The sequence below is a fragment of the Sus scrofa genome, chromosome 13 (assembly GCF_000003025.6).
Source record: "Sus scrofa isolate TJ Tabasco breed Duroc chromosome 13, Sscrofa11.1, whole genome shotgun sequence".
In the NCBI taxonomy this organism is placed as follows: Eukaryota; Metazoa; Chordata; class Mammalia; order Artiodactyla; family Suidae; genus Sus; species Sus scrofa.
In genome coordinates, this window is record NC_010455.5 from 147,877,908 (window position 1) to 147,905,630 (window position 27,723).

The window sequence follows — 27,723 nt, forward strand, 5'->3', positions numbered from 1 at the left end:
CCTTGGTTGGATTTATCAAGAATTTAACCTTGTGAGACCTCTGCAGAGCTATTTAACAGAATATTAGGCACTTGTAAGCCTTCAAGATATCCAGGAGTTCCTGTCATGGCTCAGCAGTTAACGAACCTTACCAGCATCCATGAGGACTCAGGTTCGATCCCTGGCTTCGATTAGTGTGTTAAGGATCTGGTGTGGCCGTGAGCTGTGGTGTAGATCACAGACATGGCTTGGATCCCATGTTGCGGTGGCTCTGGCCTAGGCAGGTGGCTACAGCTCCAACTGGACCCCTAGCCTGGGAACCTCCCTATGCTATGGATGTGGCCCTAAAAAGACAAAAAAAAAAAAAAAAAAAAAAAGACAAAATATCCACATGTGTGACTAATAACCGTGGAAGAGGAGGGTTAGCAGGAGTAAATCTAGGAAGGGACACCAGTGGCTGGTGTACATGGAAATTCTACATGCCCACATATATCCTTAGAATTTGTCTCCAAGAAGCTGTTCAAGGAAAAAATGAGGTCAAGTCAAGTGAAGAAGATTACCAGTCGCTCCATCTCCTGCTCCCTGAGTCTCTCCTCCCTCTGCCGCCGATGATAATCCATCAGGTCATCTCGTCCCGAAATGGAGCTGATGCTGCTTTTCCGTTCCCGAAGGACAGGCTGGGGGGTTCCCGAGGCCTGTCTGAGGCTGTCCAGATCTGCATCATCAAACTCGACAGACCCACATGAGAAATTCCTCCTGGCTGTAAACACTCTGTCCAGCTCTCCGGGAGGAAATGAATGACCTGGGCTAGTCCCAGAGTAGGAAGCCCTATCAAGGTCATCAGAGGTACAGGAAGAGGTCGAGGCCAAAAGCATCTTCCGAGCCACTCGAGGACTGGCAGGGATGCTGAGGGTGGAACTCACATAAGGATTGCCCTCAGAGGCAGAGGTTTTATAAGGTGAAGCTCCTGAGCTCAGAGAAGAAAAATTCAGGTAATTGTCATTGTCTATGATGCTATGAGGTAGATCCTTTTCCCCCAGTTTCGTTCGTTTGGAGTTGCCCAGAGAGCTTCTTGGAGGCAAACTAAGAGGCGCCAGCTGGCTCTCTGTGGCCCTGTGCAGCCTGGGCAGAGATCGGCTGTAGGCGCCCATGTGACTTAGGCTGCTGCTCGAATACTTCCTAGTTCTTAAACCTATGTTTTCCGATGCCAGTCCTTGTGTCTGGTCAACTTGGGTTGAAGTGTCAGGTTGTCCTGGATGCTTATTTTCCTGGCTTGCTTTGGGCTTGAAGGCATGCTTGCCGCCCCTGACTTGCTGATGGGCGAGGAGCCAGTATCACTCAGGGAACTTCCATTCCACATGGTCAGGAGTGAGCCAGATCCTTTTCGGCCTTCCAGCCCTCCAAGAAAGTAGACGTTGTCATGGGATTTGTTCCTTGAGCTATATTTGGAATAGGGAGGCTTCTCTGAGAGCCTCAAGGACCTTTCGGTGTCCCGGCCAGTAAAATGATCAAAGTCCGCTCTCCCCAGTGGATATCCACCAAGGGAGGCTGAAGCACTGAGTGAAGGAGTGGGAGGTTTCATGGAAATATTTTTGTCAGTTCCATCGCAAGAGAACTGCTTGGTTCCCTGGATTTTGGCCAAAGAGGGGCTACTTCTGACACTGGTTCCCAAAGGAGAAGGGCTTCTTTTAGCAGACACGGGTTGTGAAAGAGTTAAATAGGAACCAGAATAGTCTCCATTGGCTTTAAATCTCAGACTGGAAGAATATTTCTTGGGGCTCAAGCTCTCCATCATGTTTTTGGAATCGTTCTCCAGGGAATTCACCACTAAGCCCACCTCTAAGCTACCATTCTGTAAATCCAGCTGCTTTTGCATGTGGCTCTGCTCTGCCATAATTTTGTTGGAATCTGTACAAGGAGAGAAAAAAAGAGAAAGTTTTACTTAACAAAGAAGATTTTAAAAGACCAACTAGTGGTCAGCCTATATCGGGACAAGCAGCTTTGCAGTCTGACCTGATGTCATTAACAAAGAGAAATGTTGTTTTACTAATAAACCTAGTAAAGCTGTCCTGCAAAATGAAGATGAAAATAAAGACCACTGATCTGGGATTTTGTTTGTACAAAAGAAAAATAACTCAAGAGGACATCAGTGTTATTTGAGAGGAACAAATACCCAACCAGGTACAGGTGCAAGATGAGGTTGGTACCTAAAAAAGACAATGTCCCTTTAGTGTTCTCGTCCTTGGAGGACCACCTGCTTCCTGAGTACCTAGCAAACACCCAAAGGAATGATGCAATGGGCCTTCCTTTAGATATTTTGTGAGAATCATTAACTGCTCAGAAGTTAAGTCCTGAGCAAACTAAATTCACCTTCTGCCAGAGAAAGAGAATTTTTTTGTTAGATACTGATCAATAACATGAGTGTTAGAAGACGACTCTTTAAAAGGGGGCTATGGGAGTTACCTTCTCAATGAAAAGACTTAATAAAGCTCCTGCACACATCATAGACAGGTAAGTGATAGCAGAGGAAAGAGTGTTCCCCATGTTCCTGTCATATCAGGGTCAAGGAGGAATATTTAAAAACCTAAAACCGATGTATCCTTCAAGTTCCCAGGCACCTCAAGGGCACTGAGCTCATCCTGATCTAACTCTCTTCTCTCATGGAAACACTGCTCTCCTTTGCACCCATCTCAACCTACCCATTCTTCGAAGCTCAGATTAGAATTTGATCTTCCATGATGAAAGAAAAAAAATGTTTAAGTATAGTTGATTTATAATGTTGTGGTAGTTTCAGGTGTACAGTAAAGTGATTCAGTTCTATGTATAACTGAAGTATATACTTTTTCAGGTTCTTTTCCCATATAGGTTATTACAAAATACTGAGTATAGTTCTAAAAGACAAAAAATGTTAAATATATTTTATTGGAGTATAGCTGACTGAAAGAAAATTTTTGAAATGGATGTACCCATAAGAATATGTTTTGGACCCTAGTTTGAACAATATTAACCAAAGAAACTGAAGTTTAAGCTTATGAAAATGTCTTTTAATTACAAATTATCACTGCAAACACAAAGCTAGTATTTCAAACTGATAAAATATTTTCTTTAGATTATCATCAAAGTGAAAACACAATTTAAACATTCTCATTGAACTCATTGTCCTCCAATGCCTTAGGCACTTCAGACACTAGTTACTACATCTCTGGACTATGCACAAATAGTATCACTTATGGTTAGTCATCAATATCATAATGTGTTTGTTTCTGCAACTAGGACACAAGTTTAAAAAAGAGGGTTATGTCTAGTATTTCCGTCTTATTGTTGATGCCTCCTGACTCCCATTGTGCTACAGGTGAGACACTCAATGAACTTGAGTTTTCAATGTCAATCACAGCCTTCCCCATTCCCTCCCAGCTACAGATGGAGGACTTTCACCTTGCTTACTCGGCCTCACAGATTTCCTGCAGGCATCCTACTAAGGAACTGCTTCTTACCCACAGAACAGGGCCAAGAAACAGTTTGGCAGCTTAAATTGGACTGAGTCCTCACATCCCATAAAGCTGCAGCTCTCTTCAACAAGCTCTGCCTTGGGTTCCTTATAACCCAAACGTAAGTCCCGCCCTGATGGATAAAAGCATGATTATCTTTTGAAGTGGACCTAAAAAAAAAAAAAAAAAACGTAGATTCTCCTTTAGAATGCCTCCCAGCTAGGATCTGGCTCTGGCCAGGTTTTTCATTCCTCAGGGACAATACCATCTCTGACCACAAGACAAATGTTCCTCTCAGCAACTGTCTACAAATTCTGACCTCAAAAGTAACACCAGCCTAGTATGAGCTACATCCCATCATTTCCCCTTGGAAGACTGAAACCAAGAAGACCTCTAGTCTTGGTTCCTTCTATTTCCAACTAACTTTATCACTTGTTGGTTTGCCATGAAGAAATTCCAACAAACCTTCTTCAGGTTAACTTTTTTTCTTTTACAGCCACATCTGGGGCATATGAAAGTTCCCAGGCTAGAGGTCTAATTGGAGCTGCAGCTGCAGGCCTATTGCCATAGCCATGGCAACACCGAATCTGAGTGGCATCTGTGACTTATGCTGCAGCTTGCGGCAACACTGAGTCCTTAACACACTGAGCCAGGCCAGGGATCAAACCCACATCCTCACAGACAATGTCAGGTTCTTAAACCACTAAGCCACATCGGCAACTCCTCCAGTTAAATGTTTTTGAACTGAGGAAACAAGGATATAGGTGGATTCTAAGAACATTACCATGTTATTTATTATGGGGGGAAAATACTCTAATTGCCCAACAATGGAGAGAAAGTTAAATTAGCTACAGTATATTATATGAGTGAATATCATATTTTGATATATATTTGAAATCATATTTTGAGGTATATTTTATATCATAGAAAATACATTCATCTAATGCTAAATAAATTTTAAAAGGCATACATCAACAAGTACAGTTTTCTCACATATACATCCACCTATACACATGGATTACATAGAGACGTTTAAGCCAAAACCCTAGAATCATCACTGATCTCCTCTATTACTGTATCCTCTGTCTTCTACCATCTATGTCACCTCTTTATTACCTCCTTCCTCACTTTATCCAACAGACTCTATTGAAATTGTCCTTAAAACATATTCTCAATCTGATTATTTCTTGCCATTTCCACTGTTACCCACCTATTACAAGCCAATATCTTCTCCTCCTTTGTTCAAATGCCTATTCTGCAGCAAGAACAGTAACAATGAGATGAAAGAAATCACACCAAAAAAGTTAGCAGTAGTTTTGCCTGGTGGTGGTATTACCAATGAATTTTAATTCTCCTTTTTCAAGCGAGTTTGTATTTTCCACATTTTAGGCAAAGTGTTTGGGTTGCCTTGACAATTAAGAAGAAAAAATATTGTAAAATAATATGGAAGGATCTATAGCAATACTTCATTTTTAAGTCGATTAGACTCTCATTTTTCCTGGGCTCTTGTCCAATCTTTGAGCCAGATATTAACTCTTCCAAAAAAGGTTACTTTAAAGAACGTCTTGACGAGACTAACTTCACATATAAATATTTGAAGACTTCAACATTTTTTCCAAATCTTCCAAATGACTCAGACAAGAATAATAATTATGCAAATTTACCCATTCCATACTTTATGCATCTGAAAAAATGACAAAATTAAACATACCACCTTCCCTAATACAACTAAAGTGAACACAATGATTACCAAAAAAGTCTGCAGATTGCTGACTACAGCTTACTTAATAATACTAGTATGCTCCTTTTTACAATGCAGTTATTAGAGTATGTCATTATTTGAAGTGATTCAGCTAACTATATTGAAAAAGATTAAAAATATAACAGGTAGTTTTAGGTACTTTATTTATTAAGTAGGTATTCAGTGCCTACTGCCTATCAGATATTGTATTAACAGACATTAGTGTTGCTCACTATTACTCCTGTTCTCCTTTCAGAAACTTAGCAGTGTTGTTCTTCCCAATTCCCAGGACATTAGGTGTGGCTATGTCCTTTGCTTTGATCAATGAAATACAAGAGAAGGTGACATTTCAGTTCCAAGTTGAAACATCAAGAGCTAGAGCATGATTCACCATTTCCATCCCCAGCTAAGATGACCAGCTTGCATCCATGTCAGAAGAGGCTTCCTTAGGCTACCTCCCTCAGTGAGGACAATGTGGAACACAGCTTTCGCCAATTCAAGATTGTCTTAAGCCCTTAAGGTTTGGGAGTTGTTTCTTACTCTGAAGGTGTTAATCTTCATTAAGTGCCCACTATAAACCAGGCTTTGAGCAATACCCTGGAAAGCATGTGGTCAAAGACACCATTTCCTGCCTTTACATAGCTTAAGAGTTCAAGAGGGAAAACACACGTGTGAATAAACGGTACATGGTGTGATACATGCTTTAACAGAGGATTGATTCACAGATCAGTAAAAAAGCATGGAAGGGGGCTTGCCCAGTGAGAGTGGTAGTCTAGGGAAGTTATGATAGAAAAAAATGACAATGAAGTTAAGTCCCATTAAAGGAAGGGAGTATTATCCAATGGCAACATAAAGCCACCTCCACACCTAAAATTTTTTGGTTTTCAGGATATAAACAAAATCTCAAGCCCATCAGAGGTCAGACCACTAGTACTTCCAGCAAATACCCTGTCTCTGATGAATTAACAACAGAAATTGTGTAGGAAAAAAAGCAACAGTTCTTTTCAATTTTTAATAACCACGTCTTTCTCTCAGAGTTGTCTAAATCCTTTCCCATCTCTACCACCACATGAGATATGCCCTCTAGGGTCCAAGCCTATGTCTATCCTAAGTGTGGTTTATACTGGATAGGGATCCTCCAACCATTTAGGATATTCTGGATAAGGATACAAAGGGAAATCCACAAGCAAGATGTTAGAATAACAAGAAAAGAATTAAAGCCAGTTAGTGGGGAAGACTTTAGTTATAAGCTAATGCATACAAAATGGGAAACAGAACTAAGTTACATAGAAGAGGTATTCTCACTGTGTGTGGAGACAGCAATCCTGAAAGGAAGCCAAAGAAGATTCTGTTCAATAAAAGTTGAAAGCTAAGTACTGAACCCAAACTCTGCATTTTCAATATTTAGGTTAATGGTACAGAAGTGACAGTTTAATACCCCATGTCAAAATGGTTACTTAAAAGTTCAATTTTTGACTTAGCAGTATAAGACATTGATGTCATTGTAAATGATAAAATGTATTAATATAGTTCAACCTGTTTGCAGTTGCAAATGCAATTTAATCACTCAAAGGAAATATTATCAACTCTGTTCCCTCTTCATTTGGGCCAACAAAACTATAGACCATCAAACTACCATAGAATATTCTTACTACCTTAGAGGGAAGCAACACTGGGTTCCCCTTTCCTCCTCACACACACTTTAAAAAAAAAATCAAAATATGTAATTACTGATGGGGTTTGATTGGTCAAACAAAATACAATACCAAATTATTCCACAGTGGTATTGGCTGAAAGAAGATCAGCTTTACAGTTCCTAGGGAACAGACAAGCAGGACATTTGCAAATAATAAGCCACATCTGAGAAAGAGCCATGCAACATTTCTCCATTATATGTACTGCTGAGAAAGTTACAGATGATTTAGATGGAAGAACATTTCAGAGACTATTTTACAAGATATTTATGTCTGATACTCCAGTTTTGCAGTTCAACCTTATTGGGTGTAAAATACTGGATGTGTAAAATGCTGTATGTTTAAAGACGTATCATCAAGTATACATATGGCGTTCACTCATTTCCCTGAGGCTTAGTTTACTAACCATAGCATGTCAACTTGAGATCTCCTAAACCCTCAAATGAATTCAACTCAAGAGGTGGAGAATCACAGGTGGCCTTTACAACCCTAGGAGTGACAATAATGGTTATTGATACCTCTCCTTCACTACTTCCAGAGTGTTTCTTTCATTGCAGGTGAGATCATCAGAGTGAGCCCTAGAGATGGGAAAAGCATAGGGAAATGTAGAACAGTGGGAAGGCAAGGCGAGTGGACCAGGCCAAGGGTAGCTGATGCAGTGAGAGAGACCAGGTTTAATTCCCCAACAGGGAGGGAGAGAGAGATGGGAGCGGGCACTGCAGACGATGTTTTGTTCAGGAAAAGAAAGAGGCAGCAGCAGGTGAAAGGGAACTGCCAGAGGTGTTGCCAAAGTGACAAACAAGAGGGTGGGCAGCAGGTAGGGAGGTCTGTGTTAACATGTGTAAGAGAGGAGGTGAAGAAGACTCGGAGGATTCCACCCTAGCCTCTTGATCTCCCCTGGTGTTTATTTTTGGTTTCCTGTACATTTTATTTAAATGAAAAATAGGTCTCAGGGAAATTATAAAATCACCGTCTTAGGTTACTGTGGAAGCAAAACAGTCCCAAGGGCACCAATGGCTCCATATATTGCATGCAAATGCCCAGAAAGAGAAACCGGCCTGGAGAAGAGAGGAAGGCATCTGGTGCCCATCTGAGAGAAAAGACAACACTGGGACCTCTAAACAGGAAAGAACTTCATGTGTGTTGAAATGTTGGGGCTTACTTTCCAATCTGTACATTTAATCCCTCCAGAGCTCTTGTTATTTTACCACTTTGAAATGTACATCATCTCACTTTCCATCAGAAAATGCCAGACTTTTTGATGATGGCCATTCTGGCACCACCTAACACCAGCCAGAATGGCCATCGTCAAAAAGTGGACAAACAACAAATGCTGGAGAGGGTGTGGAAAAAATGGAACTCCTGCTGGTGGGAATGTAAATTGGTACAACCACTATGGAAAATAATATGGAGCTTCCTCAAAAAAACTAAAAATAGAACTACCATTATGATCCAGCAAGACCACTCCTGGGCATATATGTAGAGAAAACCATAATTAGAAAAGATACATGCACCCCAATGTTCACTGCAGTACTATTTAAAATAGCCAAGATCTGGAAGCAACCTAAACGTCCATCAACAGAGGACTGGATAAAGAAGATGCAGTGCAGATATACAACAAAATATTATTCAGCCATAAAAAAGAATGAAATAATGCCATTTGCAACAACATGGAGGGAGCTAGAGATGATCATACTATGTGAAGTTAGACAGTGAAGGACAAACATCATATGACATCACTTATATGTGGAATCTTAAAAAAAGGATACAAATTAACTTATTTGCAGAACAGAAACAGACTCATTGACTTTGAAAACAAACTTATGGTTACCAAAGGGGACATGTGATAGGGGCAGGGATGGCCTAGGGGTTTGGGACTGGCATACACACACTGTGGTATATGGACTAACTGGCCAGTGGGGACCTGCTGAATAGCACAGGGAACTCTACCCAATATTCTGTGATGGTCTACATGGGAAAAGAATCTGAAAAAGAATGCATGCATGTACATGTGTAAACTAAATCACTTTGTTTTACAGCAGACATTATCACAACATTGTAAATCAACTATACTTCAATAAAACTTTAAAACGTAAAAAATAAATAAATAAAAATTTGACCTTTTAATTCACTGGAAGAAAAAAAAATGCCAGGAGTCATTTAGAGATCTCTGGAAGGTCCCATAAAAAGTCACAGTACTTTTTCCATTGAGAAGAAAATTATTTGAAAAATGAATCTCCATAATCATGTTTGAAAGTTTCTTGACAGATTTTTTTCTCTTTGGCACAGTGCTGGTATCTGTTTTAAAATACAATTCTCCAGCTCCCTTTGCACCAAATAGTCCCACAGTGAAGCTAATCCCGTCCGAACTGTAAACCATCAATGGTGAATTCAGAGCACTGTGATGACCAGACCAGAGCTGTGGGGATCTCAGTTTCAAGATAATGAAAACATTCCCGGGGAGCAGAGTTTTCAAAAACAAACATATCGAAATGAAGTATTTGCTGGGTCATGTTACTGTGGTACACGAAGCGCACTTAAAAGTCTGACCTATATATATATATATATATATATATATATATATATATATATATATATATAAAGGCAGTTTTCCAGGTACTTTAGGGCATGTTTGGAGGATTTCTAAATTATACAACGGGTTACTTGTTCTTTTCCACTGCCATGCACAAACTCTTCTTAGGATCAGCCAAGATAGCAGGAATTAATCAAAGAGGGACTTGGATTAATCTATCATTGCCAGAGCAAGTGACAGAAAAATGGAAATCTCTTCATCTTGCTAGGAAAAGGGGATGGAGGGAGAATGGCAGGAGCAAATTCGAGAAAAAGAATCTTTAAAAAAAATAATCATGAGAGTGTAGGTTTAAATTTCCACTTTATAAAAAAGTCTGAGTCTCTACCGTGTCCTCCAAGGAGCCTCAGGGCTGAGGTGCTGGCTCTGGGAGCATATTCTGCCACAAGCGGTGGTTGAGAGCTGCCGTTTCAAGCTCTCCCAGCGCACTGGTGGTCCACAGGCTGGTCTCTTTCAGCGATGATGTTTACGATATGGAAATGTTTTAAAGCATGTACTGATGACACGTAATTGAACTCAGACACCAGCTTAGAGCAATCTGTCAGAAGCAGTGCCATTCTGGGGGGCGGGGGGCACTTCTCTGGTGACCAACGGAGCTGGAGGGGAGGAAGCTTTTAAAGGACTGAATAGGAAAAACCAAGAAATCCATTTCAGCCCCAAACTCAGAGCTTAAGAACGGAGAACAATGGACACAAAACCTCCCTCTTTTCCCACTAATCCCAACAAGAAAACATGATGGGGGGGAGGGGACAGGACTGTTGGGAGGCAGCTAATTAGAAGCTTCAGGAACAACCACTTCCTTCTCTAGCAATATTCTCATTTCAGAAATCCAGAAGCAGCCTGTTTCCCCCACCCTCCGTAATTCAAACGCCATCCTCAGTTAAACCCTCTGTCCTCTCAACTCTGCTTTGGCAAACATAACCCTCCTTTTTCACAAATATTTCCTTTCATCACTAAATCCTCGGCCTCCTGCATCTCTGCAAACAAGCCACACCTCTTCACACAACCCCACACCCATCAGCAAACACCTCCTCTCAACACATAGGCCCAGATCTTCTTCAAATCTTTCTCCTATGCACAGTTTCTGCAAGCAGCCCTACACAGGACCTTCCCACTGTCAACATCCATCCCTACAGGAGCTCCACTCAACCATGCAACTGGCTTCCTAAGCTCTGTTCCTCTAAACTCTTCCTCCACACTCAAGATTTTACACATCTCAGTGCAGAGGGGAAAAAAAAGCAAAAACAAAAAAGCCAAAATTCTTTTAGTAGACATAGTGCCCTTATTGTTCTGCAAATAAACAGGGCGGCAAATGGGTTGCCACTCCTTGTTCCTTGTGCCATGTTCTCTGTCATTTAAAGATCTGCCTATGTGAACAAAAGTGATCATTATCCACTAGATACATCTAGATAGGTTGAGAGTCTCTAAGGAAGGCATTTTTATCTCTCAAAAAGATCCCAAAAAGCAGTTCCACAGGAATAAGTGTATTTTAATGGCAGAATAAGGAGGAGGCTGTTCATGCAGACTGAGTCTATTGAAAGAGTAAACCTTACAATGTGCAGACACAAACACACATAGTAGCAGATGCAAAGAGACAGATACAAACAATCCACATGCCCACAGTGATGCATGGCCATGGCTGAGGAGAAAGGGAGGACCACTAGAATGCTGATATGTCTAAGTCCTGAAAACATCTAAAGGAAGAGGTAAGGGAGACCATTAAGAAAAGAACAAAATATCTGAGGATGCCTCAGAGAGGAAACGAACACAGAAGAGGGTGGGGAGCGACTGTGGGCGGCGGGGGGGGGGGGGGGTGTTGAGTGAAAATTGAGAACATTTAATGCAGATGGACGAAGCGAGGACAAAAAGTTTCGGCTTCTTCCTTCCACAATAAAAGAGTCTAACCCCACCCTACCATTCCCTTCTGTCACCTCTAGCCTGCTGAAGTCTAAGTTCTGTCAAAAAAGAATTCCAAGTGGCATCCAATCTAAAAGTAATCACGGAGTTCCCATCATGGCACGGTGGAAATGAATCTAATTAGGAACCTTGAGGACAAGGGTTCGATCCATGGCCTCACTCAGTGGGTTAAGGATCCAGGGCTGCTGGGAGCTGTGGTGTAGGCTGCCACACGCAGCTCAGATCTGGAGTTGCTGTGGCTGCTGTAGCTCCGATTCAACCCCTAGCCTGGGAACCTCCATATGTCGTGGGTGAGGCCCTAAAAAGAAAAAAGAAAAAAAGAAAAGTAATCACAATCGACAGCAATAACCATACTTCAAATAAGGATCTTTATCTCCTGTGATCAGAGGCTACTTTTAAATAAGTCTAGATTATTTTATTTTAGGGATTCTTAAAATATTAGGGGACTCTTACTTAAGAGGGTAAAACATCATTTACAGGGACTTTAAACAATTTTGTGCAAGTCTCTTGAGTAAAACTTGTCTGTATGAACTTTAAAATATTTTTTAGACTATCCAAGGAATTTGATAGCATGTTTCCTGTGATAACTGTCTTTAGCCTGTGAGGGGGAAGGGCAAAGCAGGAGGAAGGGCAAAGCAGGAACAAGCTCAAAAAACATGGTCATTCAAATTCCCTTCCCGCTCGCCTAACTCCTGACTTTTATCTAAATATTCAAGATGTGACTCTTACCAACTGGACTGACATTTGTGTTTATGTCATTATCAAAGCAGCTTTAGCAATGCTTAAAGGCAAACCAGTATTAATTTAATAAGTATATATGTATAATAAAGTTATATGTATAGGAGTTCCCATCGTGGCGCAGTGGTTAACAAATCTGCCCAGGAACCATGAGGTTTCGGGTTAGATCCCTGGCCTTGCTCAGTGGGTTAAGGATCTGGCATTGCCGAGAGCTGTGGTGTAGGTCGCAGATGCGGCTCGGACCCCGAGTTGCTGTGGCTTTGGCATAGGCCGTGGCTACAGCTCTGATTAGACCCCTAGCCTGGGAACCTCCATATGCTGCAGGAAGCGGCCCTAGCAAAAGGCAAAAAAAAAAAAAAAAAAAAAAAAAGGTATGTGTATGGTAAGTTCAACACAATGATGTGGTAGGAAAGTTCTCAAATTAAAAGCTCTCCTTGGGAGTTCCCATTGTTGCTCAGCAGAAACAAATCTGACTGGTACCCATGCGGACTTGGTTGGATCCCCGGCCTCCCTCAGAGGGTTAAGGATCCAGCATTGCCATAAGCCGTGATGTAGGTCACAGACGTGGCTCGGATCTGGCATTGCTGTGGCTGTGGTGTAGGCCAGTGGCTTCAGCTCTGATTAGACCCCTAGTCTGGGAACCTCCATATGCTGTGGGTGTGACCTTAAAAAGACCAAAAAAAAAAAAGCTGTTCCTGATTATGGAAAATACAAGGAACAGAGGAATGTATTAAACAACACTGTGAAAATGCTATTACTTAAAATAAACTATGAGAAAGTCTACGGGGGGGGGGGGGAGACAAAGACCAATGTCTTCAATTAGCAAAAAAAGCAAGAAAAAAAAAAAAAAAAAGAGAGAGGAAACTGTTCTAGATGAAAAGAGACATGGAGACACACTAATTAACACCTGAATGCAATGTGTAGACCTCATTTGGATCCTCTTTTGAACAATTCAACCAAAACTGTATGGGACCACTAGAGAATCTGAACATGACTGGAAAAAAGGTATTTTAATCCCTGCCGTGTTTTTAGGTGTGATAATGATATTCTTATATTTTTAAAAAATCCTAAGCTCCAGAGTTCCCGTCGTGGCGCAGTGGTTAACGAATCCAACTAGGAACAATGAGGTTGCAGGTTCGGTCCCTGCCCTCGCTTAGTGGGTTAACGATCCGGCGTTGCCCTGAGCTGTGGTGTAGGTCGCAGACGCGGCTCGGATCCCGTGTTGCTGTGGCTCTGGCATAGGCCTGTGGCTACAGCTCCGATTCGACCCCTAGCCTGGGAACCTCCATATGCCGCAGGAGCGGCCCAAGAAATAGCAAAAAGACAAAAAAAAAAAAAAAAAAAAAAAAAATCCTAAGCTCCTAGATTTACAATTAAAAAATTTTATGGGGAGTTCCCATCGTGGTGCAGTAGTTAACAAATCCGACCAGGAACCATGAGGTTGTGGATTCGATCCCTGGCCTTGCTCAGTGGGTTAAGGATCCGGCGTTACCATGAGCTGTGGTGTGGGTCACAAACTTGGCTTGGATCCTGCATTGCTATGGCTCTGGTGTAGGCCAGTGGCTACAGCCCCGATTAGAACCCTAGCCTGGGAACCTCCATATGCCACGGGAGCGGCCCTAGAAAAGGCAAAAAGACAAAAAGAAAATAAAAAATAAAAAAATTTTATGGATAAAATACTATGTATTTGAAATCTGCTTTATAACAATCCATGTTTGGTGTGGGGGAGTAAGGTCTACAGATGAAATAAGATTGCCATATATAGATAATTGCTGAAGCTGAATGATGGGTATTGGGATAATGGGATAATGACAGCAATATTCTTTTAATTTGCATGTATGTTTACAATTTTCCATAATAAAATATTTAAAAAGTGAAAGATGTGTGCATTCTGAAAATCAGTATAAATAAAAACATATGAATATATACTGACTTAAAAATTATAGTGGCTTACTTACAAAGAAGGATGTGTTCATATCAGTGGTTCCTAGCAGATTTTTTTAATACGAAATATTAACCCTCTATCATATTTAATTAAGCTCCTAAAAGCTGATTTTTTTTTTTAAGTATCTTGGAGAAATTTGAAAGGAAATGCCTTGTCTAGGTTACCAGTATCAGGCCATTATATTTGGAATACTTGCAAGATAATGGTAGGGGGGCCATCTAAACTTCACTTCTATGTGTATCCAGATAAAAACTTTCCTCTTCCGAAAGTTAAAATGTATGGACAAAAACAGCTAAACCTGCCATATCTTGAAGAATTTCAGCCTCAAAAAAACATTAAAACACATGCACACACACTCCTTATATATTTCTGCTAAGAGAGAGACTAACAAACATTATAGATTATTAAATTATGTGATGGCTTCTCTGAAAGTGGGAGAGTTCTCAAGGTAGGAAATGACACACTTTATATTTTGAGGATTCCTTATAGAATCCTAAGATAGTTTTAGCTGAAGGCAAATGTTTCTAAAATTTTCCCCAATAAAGCCAATATTTCCCTCTGCTTCTTATTCCTGATCATTGGCATAATTCACCCTAGGATCGAATGATTCTGATTGCAGACCTTGAGGAATCCTCCTCTATTATGTGATCACCACAGGAATGACAAAGCCAAGAAACAGAGAGTCACAGAATAACTAAGCTGGAGGGCTTGAATGTCTGAGTGCACCTGTACGCTGATGTACTTCCTGAAGCAGAGGAGTTCTCCAGGAAAAAGCATCCTTTAAAGCCAATTTTATGCAAGAAAAATATTGACTCTGGGAATCACCTGAAACCACCCCATGGGCCATAACTGGAAGCTGAGAGTCTATGGGAGCAACCTCTGCTCTTTGTATCACCCTGTCCCCATTCCACACTACTGAGCAAAATGTACTCTCTTAAGAACCGTCTTCCACTTTTTTCAAAGTAACATTCACAGAACCCAAACCGCACTATGTTCCCCATCCCCTTACCCAGTATTTGTAAGTGGGCTCAGGAGAGGTGAAACAAGCTCAAGTTGACCACATCACCCATGCTCATAGTGTTTTCCCTTTTAACTCAAGAAACAGAGTGGATGGGCTCTAAAAACACTACAAACTAAACAAAACAGTAATGATGCTGTCCCTTTATTACTTAACCCTTGATTATACAAAGTGGGTGTTTTAAGACTCTTAATTTTTCCCTTTCCTGCTACCAACCTTTTTCACCATTTATTTTGCTTGGAAGGAAAAGGGAAAAAAAAAGGACTTGAACCAGCAGAGATCAATAAACAACTGGCTACTTTAAATTTAATCAGTGCTGTTTTCTTATAGCTGGCCAAAAGACCTAATAAAGGAAATGGTTACATTAGGATGTTATTTTTATTGTAATGGCCAATCTAGTGCAAAGCACACTGGACGGGCTGCCAGGAACATGAGTCAGGAGACCCGTCCCTAAGCGCTGGTTCTGCCAAAACAACCAACAGAAGAAAGAGCCAGAGCAAGTCACTTGGCCTGTCTTCACCTTGTTTTAGCAGAGGTTTCCCCATATTTAAAATGGTGAAGGGGAACGAGAGGTTCTTTCTGCTCCAACTTCCTAGACTCCCATAGATACAGGTTAAATAACACTGGAGTGCCAGTTATACAAGGCAGGAAATGGAAATGACCACAGAACAGAAACATGTTTTAGAGATAAGATGGCAGCTACCTAATTGGGAAAAGACTGCACGAGGGCTGTTGCCCATGACCTTCCGAGGGCACAGTAAATTATTTCAGCATAACATAGTGGGAAAAAGGCCTGGTCAGAGTTATGTTAGTGTAACACAATATGGTTATTTGATTCAGCATGATGTATAAGAAATATTTTGTCTACATTCCCAAGGCTTGCAATTTCCTTAGTAAATCTCAAACTGTTTTTGAAAACTCACTTCTGCAATGACGTAAGCAGTTGTGACTGCCAGACCTCACTTCCCAGTCCCCTCTGAATATCTCTTGGCTCTGAAGCATCACTCACGCTACATCAGAACTGGTAAAAAGAGTGCAGAAACTGGCTTTCCTTTGCTGTTACTTGGCCTTGTTTTAGCAATACAGTGGTCAAGAAACAAATCTAGGAGAAATCTTGTAACCTTTTTATCCTTTTTTTTTTTTTTTTTTTTTTTTTTTTTTGTCTTTTCTAAGGCTGCACCTGCGGTATATGGAGATTCCCAGGCTAGGGGTCTAATCAGAGCTGTAGCCGCTGGCCTGCGCCAGAGCCACAGCAATGTGGGATTCGAGCTGTGTCTGTGACCTACACCACAGCTCAGGGCAACACTCGATCCTTACCTCACTGAGTGAGGCCAGGGATCGAACCCACAACCTCATGGTTCCTAGTCAGATTCGTTAACCACTGAGCCACAACGGGAACTCCACCCTTTTAGCTTTTTTATTATTTCGAATGCTAACTCCACGAACATATTACCATCTGGAGAGGTCGCATGCTGCATGCAAACAAAATATTCTAAGATGATCAACACCACATTCCAGTGAACTCTAGATTTAGCAGCAAATCATAAAAAAAGCTGACCCTGCTTAAGGTTACAATATTAAATACTGGCATGAACAAACTTTTCCTTTTCCCTTAATTTGCAAAGTAAGGAAAAGCAGTTCATCTAAGAAATCAACCCAACCACACTAGGCAAAACAAATATCCCTTATAAAAAATTCTTTCAAAAAGTCTCCCTATGTAGTTCCCTCCTGGCTTAGCTAGTTAAGGATCTGGTGTTGTCACTTCTGTGGTGAGGGTTCAAACCTAGTCCGGGAACTTGCTCATTCCCTGGGCATGACAAAAAAAAAAAAAAAGTGTCCATATAACTTAATTTGTTACTCTACATCTTATTTATGTGTTTCTTTATATGGCAATCTTCTCCCACCCCTAGCTTTCTTACTAAATCTCAATGAAATTATTTTTATATTTGGGTTTCTCCTATTGACCACTAGCTGCTTTAGATAACAATCTTGACTTTAAAACAGATATAGCACAAAGTTTCTTTTCAACATTTAAGAAACATTCCTAAATATCATGAAAACAACTGTGCAAATTAACCCCCAGAGGATGTGAATTTCTGGGTGTCAGAGACAAGTTCTGTCTTACTAAATATTTATTTTGAGGGGGTTTGAAAACTTGACCTACCCATTTTGGTTTTATTCACTTTCAAAACACAAGTGTCCCATAAATTCAATGTCAGTAAATATTTCCAGCCAACAATTATAAAAGAAACAAACAAATGCATCTTCTTGCCCATCACCAGAAAAAAAGCTAACTAGAATGACTAGAGGAAAGTGGATAATGAAAAGGGTGCTATTCCCCTTTACTGCAGCACCTGCAGAGAGCAGACCTCTTAAAAGAGTCATCACTTCTGAATCATTTCTAAATATACTACTATGTACTTGGCTTTGAGGTGCACCCATTAACTAGTTGTCAAAATGATAAGAACCTACCACAGTGAGGTCCAGAAGCTCTTCCAAGAAAGGCACACAAAAACATTCTTCTATATTGCCAGAACCTCTCAGATTTGAGGAGTATAACTACCATGGCATAACCAATTAGTACACAGAACAGAGAATCCATATTCATGGGCCTAATGGCTAATTATAACGTAAACGGAAGCTCGGCCCAAGGTGCACAACTTTTCTGATAATCAAAAACTCATTAAGGAGTTCCCATTGTATCTCAGTGGTAATGAACCACAATGAGTATCCATGAGGATGCAGGTTTGATCCCTGGCCTCGCTCAATGGGTTAAGAATTTGGAGTTGCTGTGAGCTGTGGTATAGCCTGGCAGCTACAACTCTGATTTGACCCCTGGCCTGGGAGCTTCCATATGCCATAGGTGAGACCCTAAAAAAGAAAAAAAAAATAAATAAGTAAAAAAACTTGTTGAGATAACACCTTTCTATTAACAGAGCCATTCACAAATACCATGCTTTTTAAAATCTCCTAGGAAATGATCAAAAATGTTATATTACTATTATTTTCTTCTCTATTAAGTAAAGAGATGGAATGGTAGAGATGGGTGGGGAGGAGTGAGTGGTCAGAGAAAGTACAATGAAACAAGAGTTTGGAGGTTTGGTTTGCAGGTTCTCACTAGCCAAGCAAGTGGATTCAGATAAGGGGATTTTTGAGATTCCTTTTACCCCCATTGTTATTTTGCCCAACTGCCCCAAAGAAGTGCCATGCTTCAATTGTCTTCAGGTCCCTAACTCAAGTTCTATGCAAATATCACACTGATCTTAGATATCCACTCATCAGTTTGTGAATTTCCCCCACAACTGCCCCCAAAGCAAGCTCATTTCCTTATATACCAGCTGTCTTTTTAAACTCTGTACTCAGGAAGCCTCTCTCATCCTCCTTTCTGTGCAAGACAACCCTATCCATTCATGCCCTCTACCCTTAACCCATGAGGCGGGGAGGGACAAAAAAAAAATCTCAAATGTTCTGTTTTGTACCTGGATTCAAAAGCAGCATCTGCTATGAATGTGGAACCATCTGTTGCCCACTGTGCCACAGGAAGGATGGAGCAGGCATCAGACATGGAGTGTCACAGGTCACACAATAGAATTACCCTCTTCTTGGGGCTGACACACTCAGGCACATGCTCCACAGTCCCTATGGCTAACGCTACCCTTCCCCCATCAAAGTTTATTTATGGAGAATGTTACCTCTAAATACTCACAAAAGGTCAGGTTCATTTTTTTTTTTTAATTCCATTTGTCCCAACATCAGTTTTTCTAATCCTGAGTTGTACCTAAAACTTACATCTATTACTAACTCACTTGAGACTTTGCCAGTCACTAATCTCTGGGCATCTCAGTTTTTGCGTCTATAAAACAAAAAAAGTTGAACCCAGTGATCTCTGTGGCTCCCTTGCACTATAACACTCCAAAATTCTGTCATTTTAAGCCAACTCAAAGTCAGTGAATACAAGTTCCTTTGCATTTATGGTACATTAAGACACTTAATGCCAAGGGCGAAAAAATCTGCTGCAGACAAAAAGGTCTCTTTGTATTGAGCAAGAACACAGTTGGTTTCTTGAGGACCTAAATTAGATTAAGATTCCTAATCTTGTTAACATACACCCTCAAGGTAATACCCAGCCAGAGTTTGGGGCTGGATAATTCACTGTGTGTCCTGTGCATTGTAAAACATTACACAGCATCTTAGGCTTCTACCTACTAGATGCCAGCCCCAGCTGGCAGCTGGGGTTGTCCCCTGCCCCTAGCTTTGACAACCAAAAATGTCTCCAGACATTGGCCAATAATCCCTGGGGAGCAAAGAGTTCCCTCCCCCATTCACCTCCATTTAGAATCACTGCAGTTCTGTCTACCAAGGCTTTAAGTAAGGTACATCACTTAAAAGTTGTTTTTGTTTCAAACAGATGACATTTACACAATTATTATTATTTAAGATCTAACAGAAAGTCAGATTTATAAAGCACATGTATCCCTCTTGGAAGATGTACAAAACCACTGTCTTTCTAAATCATTCACAGAACTGCCTTCCTGATAAGGGTTGAGAATTAGCAAGTATTTAAAAGCAATCACGTTTTTCACACTAACTTCTCTAGTGCACTTCACAATCAACCCTTGTGTACAATACAGACCTCAAGACAGGGCTTGTAAGAAAAACTACAAAATGCAATCATAGATCTAATCATTTCAGCTTTTTCTTCCCTCTCATGTGCAAAAGCAAATAACTAAACCATTTGTGAAAAGATTGCTGAAGAGTTCCAGTTTTGGTCTGGGGTTCTTTAAGACAGGAATTAGCAACCTCTCAGCACAATTTCCCAAGTATCTTTTCCTCCCCCACTTCAATCAGCCATCCAAAAGACATCCCCTAAAGTCTGTCCTCAGCCCAAAAGAACAGCAGCTGCCAGCTGCATGAAAACAGATTGAAGCCTGGAAATTGACTGAAATGATGACTACTCCTAACCAAACATCTTATTTTTCCATTTGTGAGAAAGGCTGGGGTTTGCAAACCTCCGGGTCTCAGGAGGTGAAGGCTACACTAATCAGCCAAGAGCAAAAACTCAACTCTCCCCGCTTTTAAAGGAAATCTCAGTTATAAACATTTTGGGGACTTTACAGAATTTCTTAAGTACATGCAATGTTTAAATTTCCACATTAAATATGTAAGATAAAAACAACTAAAAAAAAAAAAACTGTTAAATAACTTAGGTCCAGGAATATGAAAAAGGAATCATGAATAGACACAACTGTTACTTTTCAAAGAACCTTAGCTCTTTATTCAAACAAATATTTACACAATTGAGGGCAATGGTACCAAGGATATAGCCATTCTGTTAAAATAGTAGGCAACTCTAACGGTTTATTTATCCCCAATCCAACTACTCCGTTGCTATCCTACCAGAAACCAAGAATTCAAGTGTTCTCAGGGCAAAAGTTTAACTTTCCGAAACTGTGAAGTTCATTTAGACCTCTCCCAGCTGAATTCAGATAATGCTAGAATCTCAGAGGCATATCTCAAATGCCTAAATTAAGCCCAGCTAGGACGCTTAATGTTTAAAGTTGAAAATAAGTATCTATAATGAATACATTCATACAAGGAAGGGAAATGTGGCTGACATATATTTACACTAAAAGCACGCCCCAGGTTTATGCCTCTTCTCCTAGTTCCACTCCCAGCTGCCTCTGGCAGTGACTAGTTGTGCACTCTAGAATTCTTGAGAGCTACTTTAGAGCAGCAGAAGGAAGACTTCTAGGGATGAGGGCAGGGCCAGGCAGGAGGATTTCCAGCCTCTGGCAAGTCTACCAACAGAAAAGGCTGCAGGCGCAATTCTCTTTTTACATGAGAAAGGTGGATGGGTAGGCGCTGGAAAGCAGGTTCTACTTCCTAAGCTCTTTTAAACAGGAAACCCCAACCCTGGAAGGGACAGCCTGTCAGCCTTTTAATTTCCTGGCGGTGGCGGGAGTTAGCCAGGTCCGCGGCGCTTTAATAAGTGATGACTGCTAGAGCTAAGTTATTCAAGGTACCAGCAAACATTTCAGCCGCGCCTCGGCCATGCCGGGCGCGGGTGTAACAGGGGTTCAAAACATTTCCCACTTCCAGCCGCTATGTCTAGGGGTGCGGAGACCGCCATAACATACATTTGGAGCGGGGGAATCTAAAGCCAAATCGGAATCCGAGGCCCTGAGAGGTTCAAACTTGCGAGCCCCATTCTTGAAATAAAGTGGACCAAAAGCGCAGCTAGCTAGATATTTGGGGGAGGGGGTCTTCTCTGAATTCCGAGCCCACACCATCCAGCGGCGGACTCTCTCTTTACTCTGCCCACAGCGACAAAGCAGCCTACCCCCAAGTTTCCGATCCCTCTCTCCTTGAGTATACAGACTTCTCAGCAAAAGTTCCCTCCGGTCCCCCCCAAATCCGCCAGTTCCCTACAATAGTTCTGTGAGCTTCTCTTCTATCCCGCTGCTCCCTCCCGAGGATCCTCTCAACCGAGGTCTATCCATTCCTGGGGTTGGGCCCCCCAAAGCTGCGCAGCCCGGGCTCTGCTAACCCCAGCCCGGGCTTTTGTCCCTGCAGCCCGCAAGAAAAGCAAAAAAAAAACCTCTGCGTCCCCGGCACCCACTCACCGTCTCATCTTTCCTCGGAGCCGCCACTCTCCAAGGGCCCGGCTGCCCCTCGCCTTGCCTTTGCCCCCCTCCCCCGCCTCCCTCCCACCCTCCCTCTGGACCCGCCGCAGTTCCAGCCGCAGCCGTCCGGCCACTCCGGACTCGCGGAGCGCAGTCAGCGCGCCCCTCCTGGCCCCGGCGGCCACTGCCTCCTCTCCGCCCCCAACCCTCCGCCGAGCAAACGGGCGGCGACCAACTCGGCGGCGGGGGGAGGCAGCGCCCGGAGGGAGCGGCTCGGACGCGCGAAGCCGGCCCGGCCCCCTCCACCCCTCCTGCGGCCGGCCCCTCCTCACCTGGCTCTTTTGCGCGGCGGGGTCCCCGCGGCGAGGGACGGAAGGCGCGCTCCGGAGGCCAAGCCTCTGGGTGCGGTCCCCCTCGAGCCGCGGTGGTGGGCCCCGCGCGGCTCCGGTGCCTCGGCCCCCTTTGTAACCACCGCGGCGGGCACGGAGGGGCTCGAAACAGTGAAGTCGGTGAAGCTCCCGGCAGCTCGCAGTTGGGGCTTCTACTGCTGCAGGAGGGGTTTGGTTGGTCGCCCCATCACAGGGCGCCAGCTTCTCCAAGCCGCGTTTACAGCCAGCCGTGCAGTAGAAACTTTTGTCTCACTTACCGAAGTCTTTCTTAATGAGCTGGAAGAAGGGCGGGAGGGTACACGTCCTCGGGCGGCGATTTCTTCACCCAACGGTGAAGTTTCTACTGGGAAACTCCAGGTGACCGCACCTCCTCCCTACAGTTCGCCCGCGGGCAGGTACCCAACGTCAGAAAAGCAGCTTTGCAAAATCGCTGGGTTATTATTTTAAAATCCTTTAAAATAACTTACACTGATTTCCTTTTGGTTATTTCTCTTGAAAGTTTTTATATTTTCCAATGTGTTTTATTCTCAGTGGCTGCAACCAGTGAAAACAAGGCTGATGTGAACAGCGGGTGGGTGCTTCCGCGGAAGGCGACCAACTGGACCCAGAGCGGCCTCAGTCCCTCTCCGCACGCGGGAGTGTGAACCTCTGCCAAGTTCTGAGTGATTCTCTGGGCTTACCAAGACAAAGGTCATTGGCCCTCCAGTAATTCACAACAACAAGAAAGAGCACGATAAATTGCAAACTAATTTATGATCAGTATGGCTTTGGGCAAGTTGTTTTCACTCCCAGCCTCAAGGTCATCTTCTGTGTAGTAACAGTGATACCGATGTAGCAGGATGGTTAAGAGGCTTTCGGATAATGTATGCAAAATTCCTGACACCATGAGAGGCACTTAGTAGGCACTCAACAAATTGCTTGTTTAATGGACTTTTCATTTGGGCAAGTAAAAGTCTGACTTCTAGTTTAGGGGAGAAGTTCACCTACTAACTACTTGATGTCTTATAGAAATGTCTTCTTCCCTGTCCTGGTTCTTTTCCCCTCAGAAACATACAGGAATCAGTAGGACCACTTAGATGCGCCAGTAGTTCTCTCTTCTCTCCCACATCAACAATTTCCTCCTATTGAATCATCCCATCGCCATAAAATCATTTTATTTCTCCCACCTTAAAAGCAAAAAACTCTCTGGAATCCACTTCCCCCTCCAGCCACTTGCCTTTTTTTCCTGCTCAGCCACAGCAAAACTCCCTTAAAGAGTCTCTAGGAGGAGTTCCCTGGTGACCTAGCAGTTTGGGGAATCCCATGTTGTCTCTGCTGTGGTTCTGGTAAATGCTGTGGCATGGGTTCGATCCTAGGCACGGAAACTGGTGCGGCCAAAAAAAAAAAAAAAGTGTTTAAGAAAAGCTGTTTCCAAGTTTTCTCTTCGCATTTACTCTGATCAGGTTTTGCTTCTACTATGTCCTTTAGAAATCCTCCTAGGAAGATCAAACTTCTAAATTGGACATTTTTTCAGGGCTCATCTCACTCCAACTATTAGCAGAAATTCATGGTTAAATACCTTTTTCACCTGAAAACAATTTTATGTGGACTTCCACAACTTTTTCATTTCTTTTCTTCCTACTCCACTGCTTGTTCTTCTCAGTCTCCCTTGCTAGTCCCTTCTCTTTCCCCAGGGTTTGTGTCACCAGAGTTCAGGCTTTCAACCCCTCATCTATTTATACCCATTCCCTTAATGATCTCATCCTGTCTCATGGCACTAAAGATCACCTGTGTGGTAATGACTCCCAAATTTTACCTCCAGCCTGACCACCTCCCCTGAACTGCAGGCCCCAGGCTCCTGCCCACTTAGATGCCTACTAGGCTTCTCCCAGGTAACATCTCTGACACTGAAATCCTGAAATTCTTCTTTCCAATCCCCAATCACCACATCTCAACTGAAGTCTTCCTCATATCAGGCCAAAAACCTTGGTGTTATCCTTGAGTTCTGTTTCTCTCACATTTCAAATCCAATCCACCAGGAAAAAAAAAAAAAAATTAGCTCCACTTTCAAAATAAGTCCAATATTCAACTACTCACCACCTGCATCATTATCACTACCCTGGTCTGGCATCACGTCTTGACTTATCCTTGCCCTGTTTCTCCTTTTGCCCACCTGCAGGCAGTTCTCAACTCACAACCAGAACAATCCTTTTTAAACATTGAGCCAACTCAGGTTTGCTCAAAACCCTACAGTGGTTCACATCTCAATCAGAGTTAAAGGCAAAGGCTAAGAATGGCCTAAAAGGAAAATACATTATCTGTGGTTCTTTGACCTCAGCATCTACTTCTCTGACTTCAGTCACTTAGCTCCTGCCACAATGGCCTCCTCAGTGTTCCTGGACTAGATTCCTATATGGTATGCTGCCATCTTGGGGCCTTAATGCTAGCTGTTCTCTCTGCCTAAAATTCCTCCTCACCCCAAGTACCTGCATGGCTTGCTTTTGCACTTCCTTCAAGACACTGCTCAAATGTCACCATGTTCCTCAAGCTTACTCTGACCATTAAAATGAAAAAGCATTCCCCATACCAGTAAGCTAGCTCACTTCTTCCCTCCTCCTTCCTTCGACACCTATAATATTATAATATTTTGTTGTTGTTTGTTTGTATTTTACAATAGCACCTTCAGCATATGGAAGTTCCCAGGCGAGGAGTCGAATCAGAGCTGCAGCTGCTGGCCTACACCACAGCCACAGATCACATCAGATCTGAGCCGCATCTGCAATCTACAGCTTGTGGCACAGGTGGATCTTTAACCAAATGAGCAAGGCCAGAGATAGAAACAAATCCTCACAGACACTATGTCAGGTTCTTAAACCACTGAGCCACAATGGGAACTCCCCATAAAATGTATTTTTTCATATGTTTATTTTCTGACTCTCCTCACTACAATGTAAGTTTTCTGCAGGCAGGATTTTTGTTTGCCGCCTCCAGTGGTATATCCCCAGTACTCCTAGAATGATGCCTCACATGTACTTAGTGCTAAAAAATGAATGACTTTGACCCAAAGCATAATGGGTGTAAACACTTCCTGGCCTGGAACAATTCCAGCAATACTCTCAACTAGACAGATGTCTTGGAGACAGTTGCTCTCCCTCAAAGGCTCCGAGGAGTATATTTACCAACTAGACACACCTAGAATGGCCATAGTTAGACTGACAATATTCTTGAATAATACAGCTAATAGTTATTGAGACCAACCATTACTCTATGTACCAGGCATTCTTCCAAATATATCACAGTCTTCATTAGTTTAATCCTTATACAACTTTTCGAAGTAAGTACTGTCGGGAGTTCCCATCGTGGCTCAGTGGTTAACGAATCCAGCTAGGAACCATGAGGTTGCAGGTTCGATCCCTGGCCTTGCTCAATGGGTTAAGGATCCAGCACTGCCGTGAGCTGTGGTGTAAGTCACAGATGAAGCTCAGATCCCGAGTTGTGTGGCTGTGGCGTAGGCCAGCGGCTACAGCTCTGATTCGACCCCTAGCCTGGGAACCTCCATATGCTGCAGGAGTGGCCCTAGAAAAGGCAAAAAGACAAAAGTAAATAAATAAATAAATAAATAAATAATAATAAATAAAATAGAAAGAAGAAAAAAGACATGAGCTCTTTCTTTTTTTTCATTTCCTAGGTTCTTTATTTTTTTTAATTTTTCTTTATTTTATTCTTTTGTCTTTTTAAAAGGGCCCCACCCAAGGCATGTGGAGGTTCCAGACTAGGGGTCGAATTGGAGCTGTAGCTGCCAGTCTACACCACAGCCACAGCAACATGGGATCTGAGCTATGTCTGTGACCTACACCACAGCCCATGGCAATGCCGGATCCCCAACCCACTGAGCAAGATCAGGCATCGAACCTGCATCGTCATGAATGCTAGTCAGATTCCTTTCCGCTGAGCCACAACGGGAACTCCCATTTCCTGGATTCTTTAAAATAAAGTACCCTATTTAGTCACAGCTTGCCACACCTTCTCCGTCTGCCATGCCCTCAGGTCCACCAGGGATATTGTGTTTGTAAACTACACAGCAGAACTTCCTTCCCTCTTCCTTTTCTAGGATCTGTAGTGATTACAGTACCTAATGATACTTTTCTGTATCCACCCCTCTCGGGTGGGGAAAGGTGAAGTGTTGCACACAGTGATATTATGAATTATTTATGGATTATGTCATTTGGAATTAGTTTTCATTAGCCAAGACTGCTTGGACTTGATTAGCTCATATCCTGAATCTGTACATCTTTTCCTCTCCCTGCAGTAATAGCCTAACAAATCTTTGACACTATCAACTTGGTCATTGTCAACCCCAGCCCAATTTATGGAATAAGTATTTGTACTAAAGTTATCTTTACTGTTTCACCTATAAAAAAATCAAGACGTTTTTATTTGCAAAGTACAGTGGAAAGATCATTGATTTTGCAGTCAGGGAGACCTAGCTTTAAACCCTGACTCTGCCCCTTTATTAGTCAGGTAATTTGAGTGTATTATTTACTTTCACTAAGAAGTATTCTGAAAAATGGGGCTGATAACACCCAACTCATATTTTTATGAATTGATGTGATAATAAAATCACCATTCTTTGCACAGGAGATAGATAGCCCCCAGGGATTAGTCAAAAGTGTAGTTTTTAAAATAATTATTTTCTTTTTTTAATGAAAATGGTGTATATTTAAGGTGTACAACATGAATAGTTGATGAACATAATATAATGAAATGATTGCTACAGTCAAGCTAATAACATATTTCCTCATGCAGTTATCTTTTTTGTGTGTATAACACCTAAAATCCACTTTCTTCAAATTTCCAATATTCAACACAATATTATTAACTATAGTCATCATGCTATCACATTAGATCCCTAGACTTACTTGTCCTTTAATTGCAACTTTGTATCTTTAACAAACATCTCCCCCATTTCCTCCACTTCCTTGTCCTTGGTAACCACCTTTCCACACTCAGTTTGTATGCAATCAGCTTTTTGAAGTTCCACATGTAAGTGAGATCATCCAGTTTTGTTTTTTTTTTCCCCCTTTCTTTCTGTGCCTGGCTTATTTCACTTAGCATAATGTCCTCATCAAAAGAGTAGTTTCTGACCACTCTTGCCCTTCTCTGGAACTGCTGTCAATGACATCAACGCTGTGTTGTACTGCTTTATAGAAGTTGAATTCCACTTCATAAACTCCTTTTAGAATTTAGTAGTAGGATAAATATCCTTTCTCAAAAAATCCTTGTACTTTAATTTCTAAGGTACTTTCATCTGTTTTCACATTGGATTTGCAATCATTGTTTAGGAGAACTTTGTAAACCAGTGCTTCCCTTTGTATCCTGGTTGTAAGGAAGCACAGTGTCAAATTAAATATTAAACTATTGTACTATTATAAATTACAATTTATAATATATAGTAGTACAATTATATTGTACTACTAAAAATTAAGTTATAAATTATTGTAATAAAGGTTTTTATATTACCTTTTTTTATATCTTCAGTGCATTCTTTTTTTTTTTTAAATGACCACATTCACAACATATGGAAGTTCTTGAGCCAAGAATTGAATCCAAGCCACAGCTGTG

The 27,723-nt window shown here is 41.9% G+C and overlaps 1 protein-coding gene across 1 annotated transcript in view; it reads right to left on the reverse strand.

Moving 5' to 3' along the window:
- Positions 1–27,723, reverse strand: part of PHLDB2 (pleckstrin homology like domain family B member 2) — a 247,524-nt gene that overhangs the window by 99,488 nt on the left and 120,313 nt on the right. The window contains 2 exon segments of the mRNA XM_021070391.1: positions 540–1,192; positions 1,195–1,887. Coding sequence (XP_020926050.1) covers positions 540–1,192; positions 1,195–1,887 — 1,346 coding nt within the window.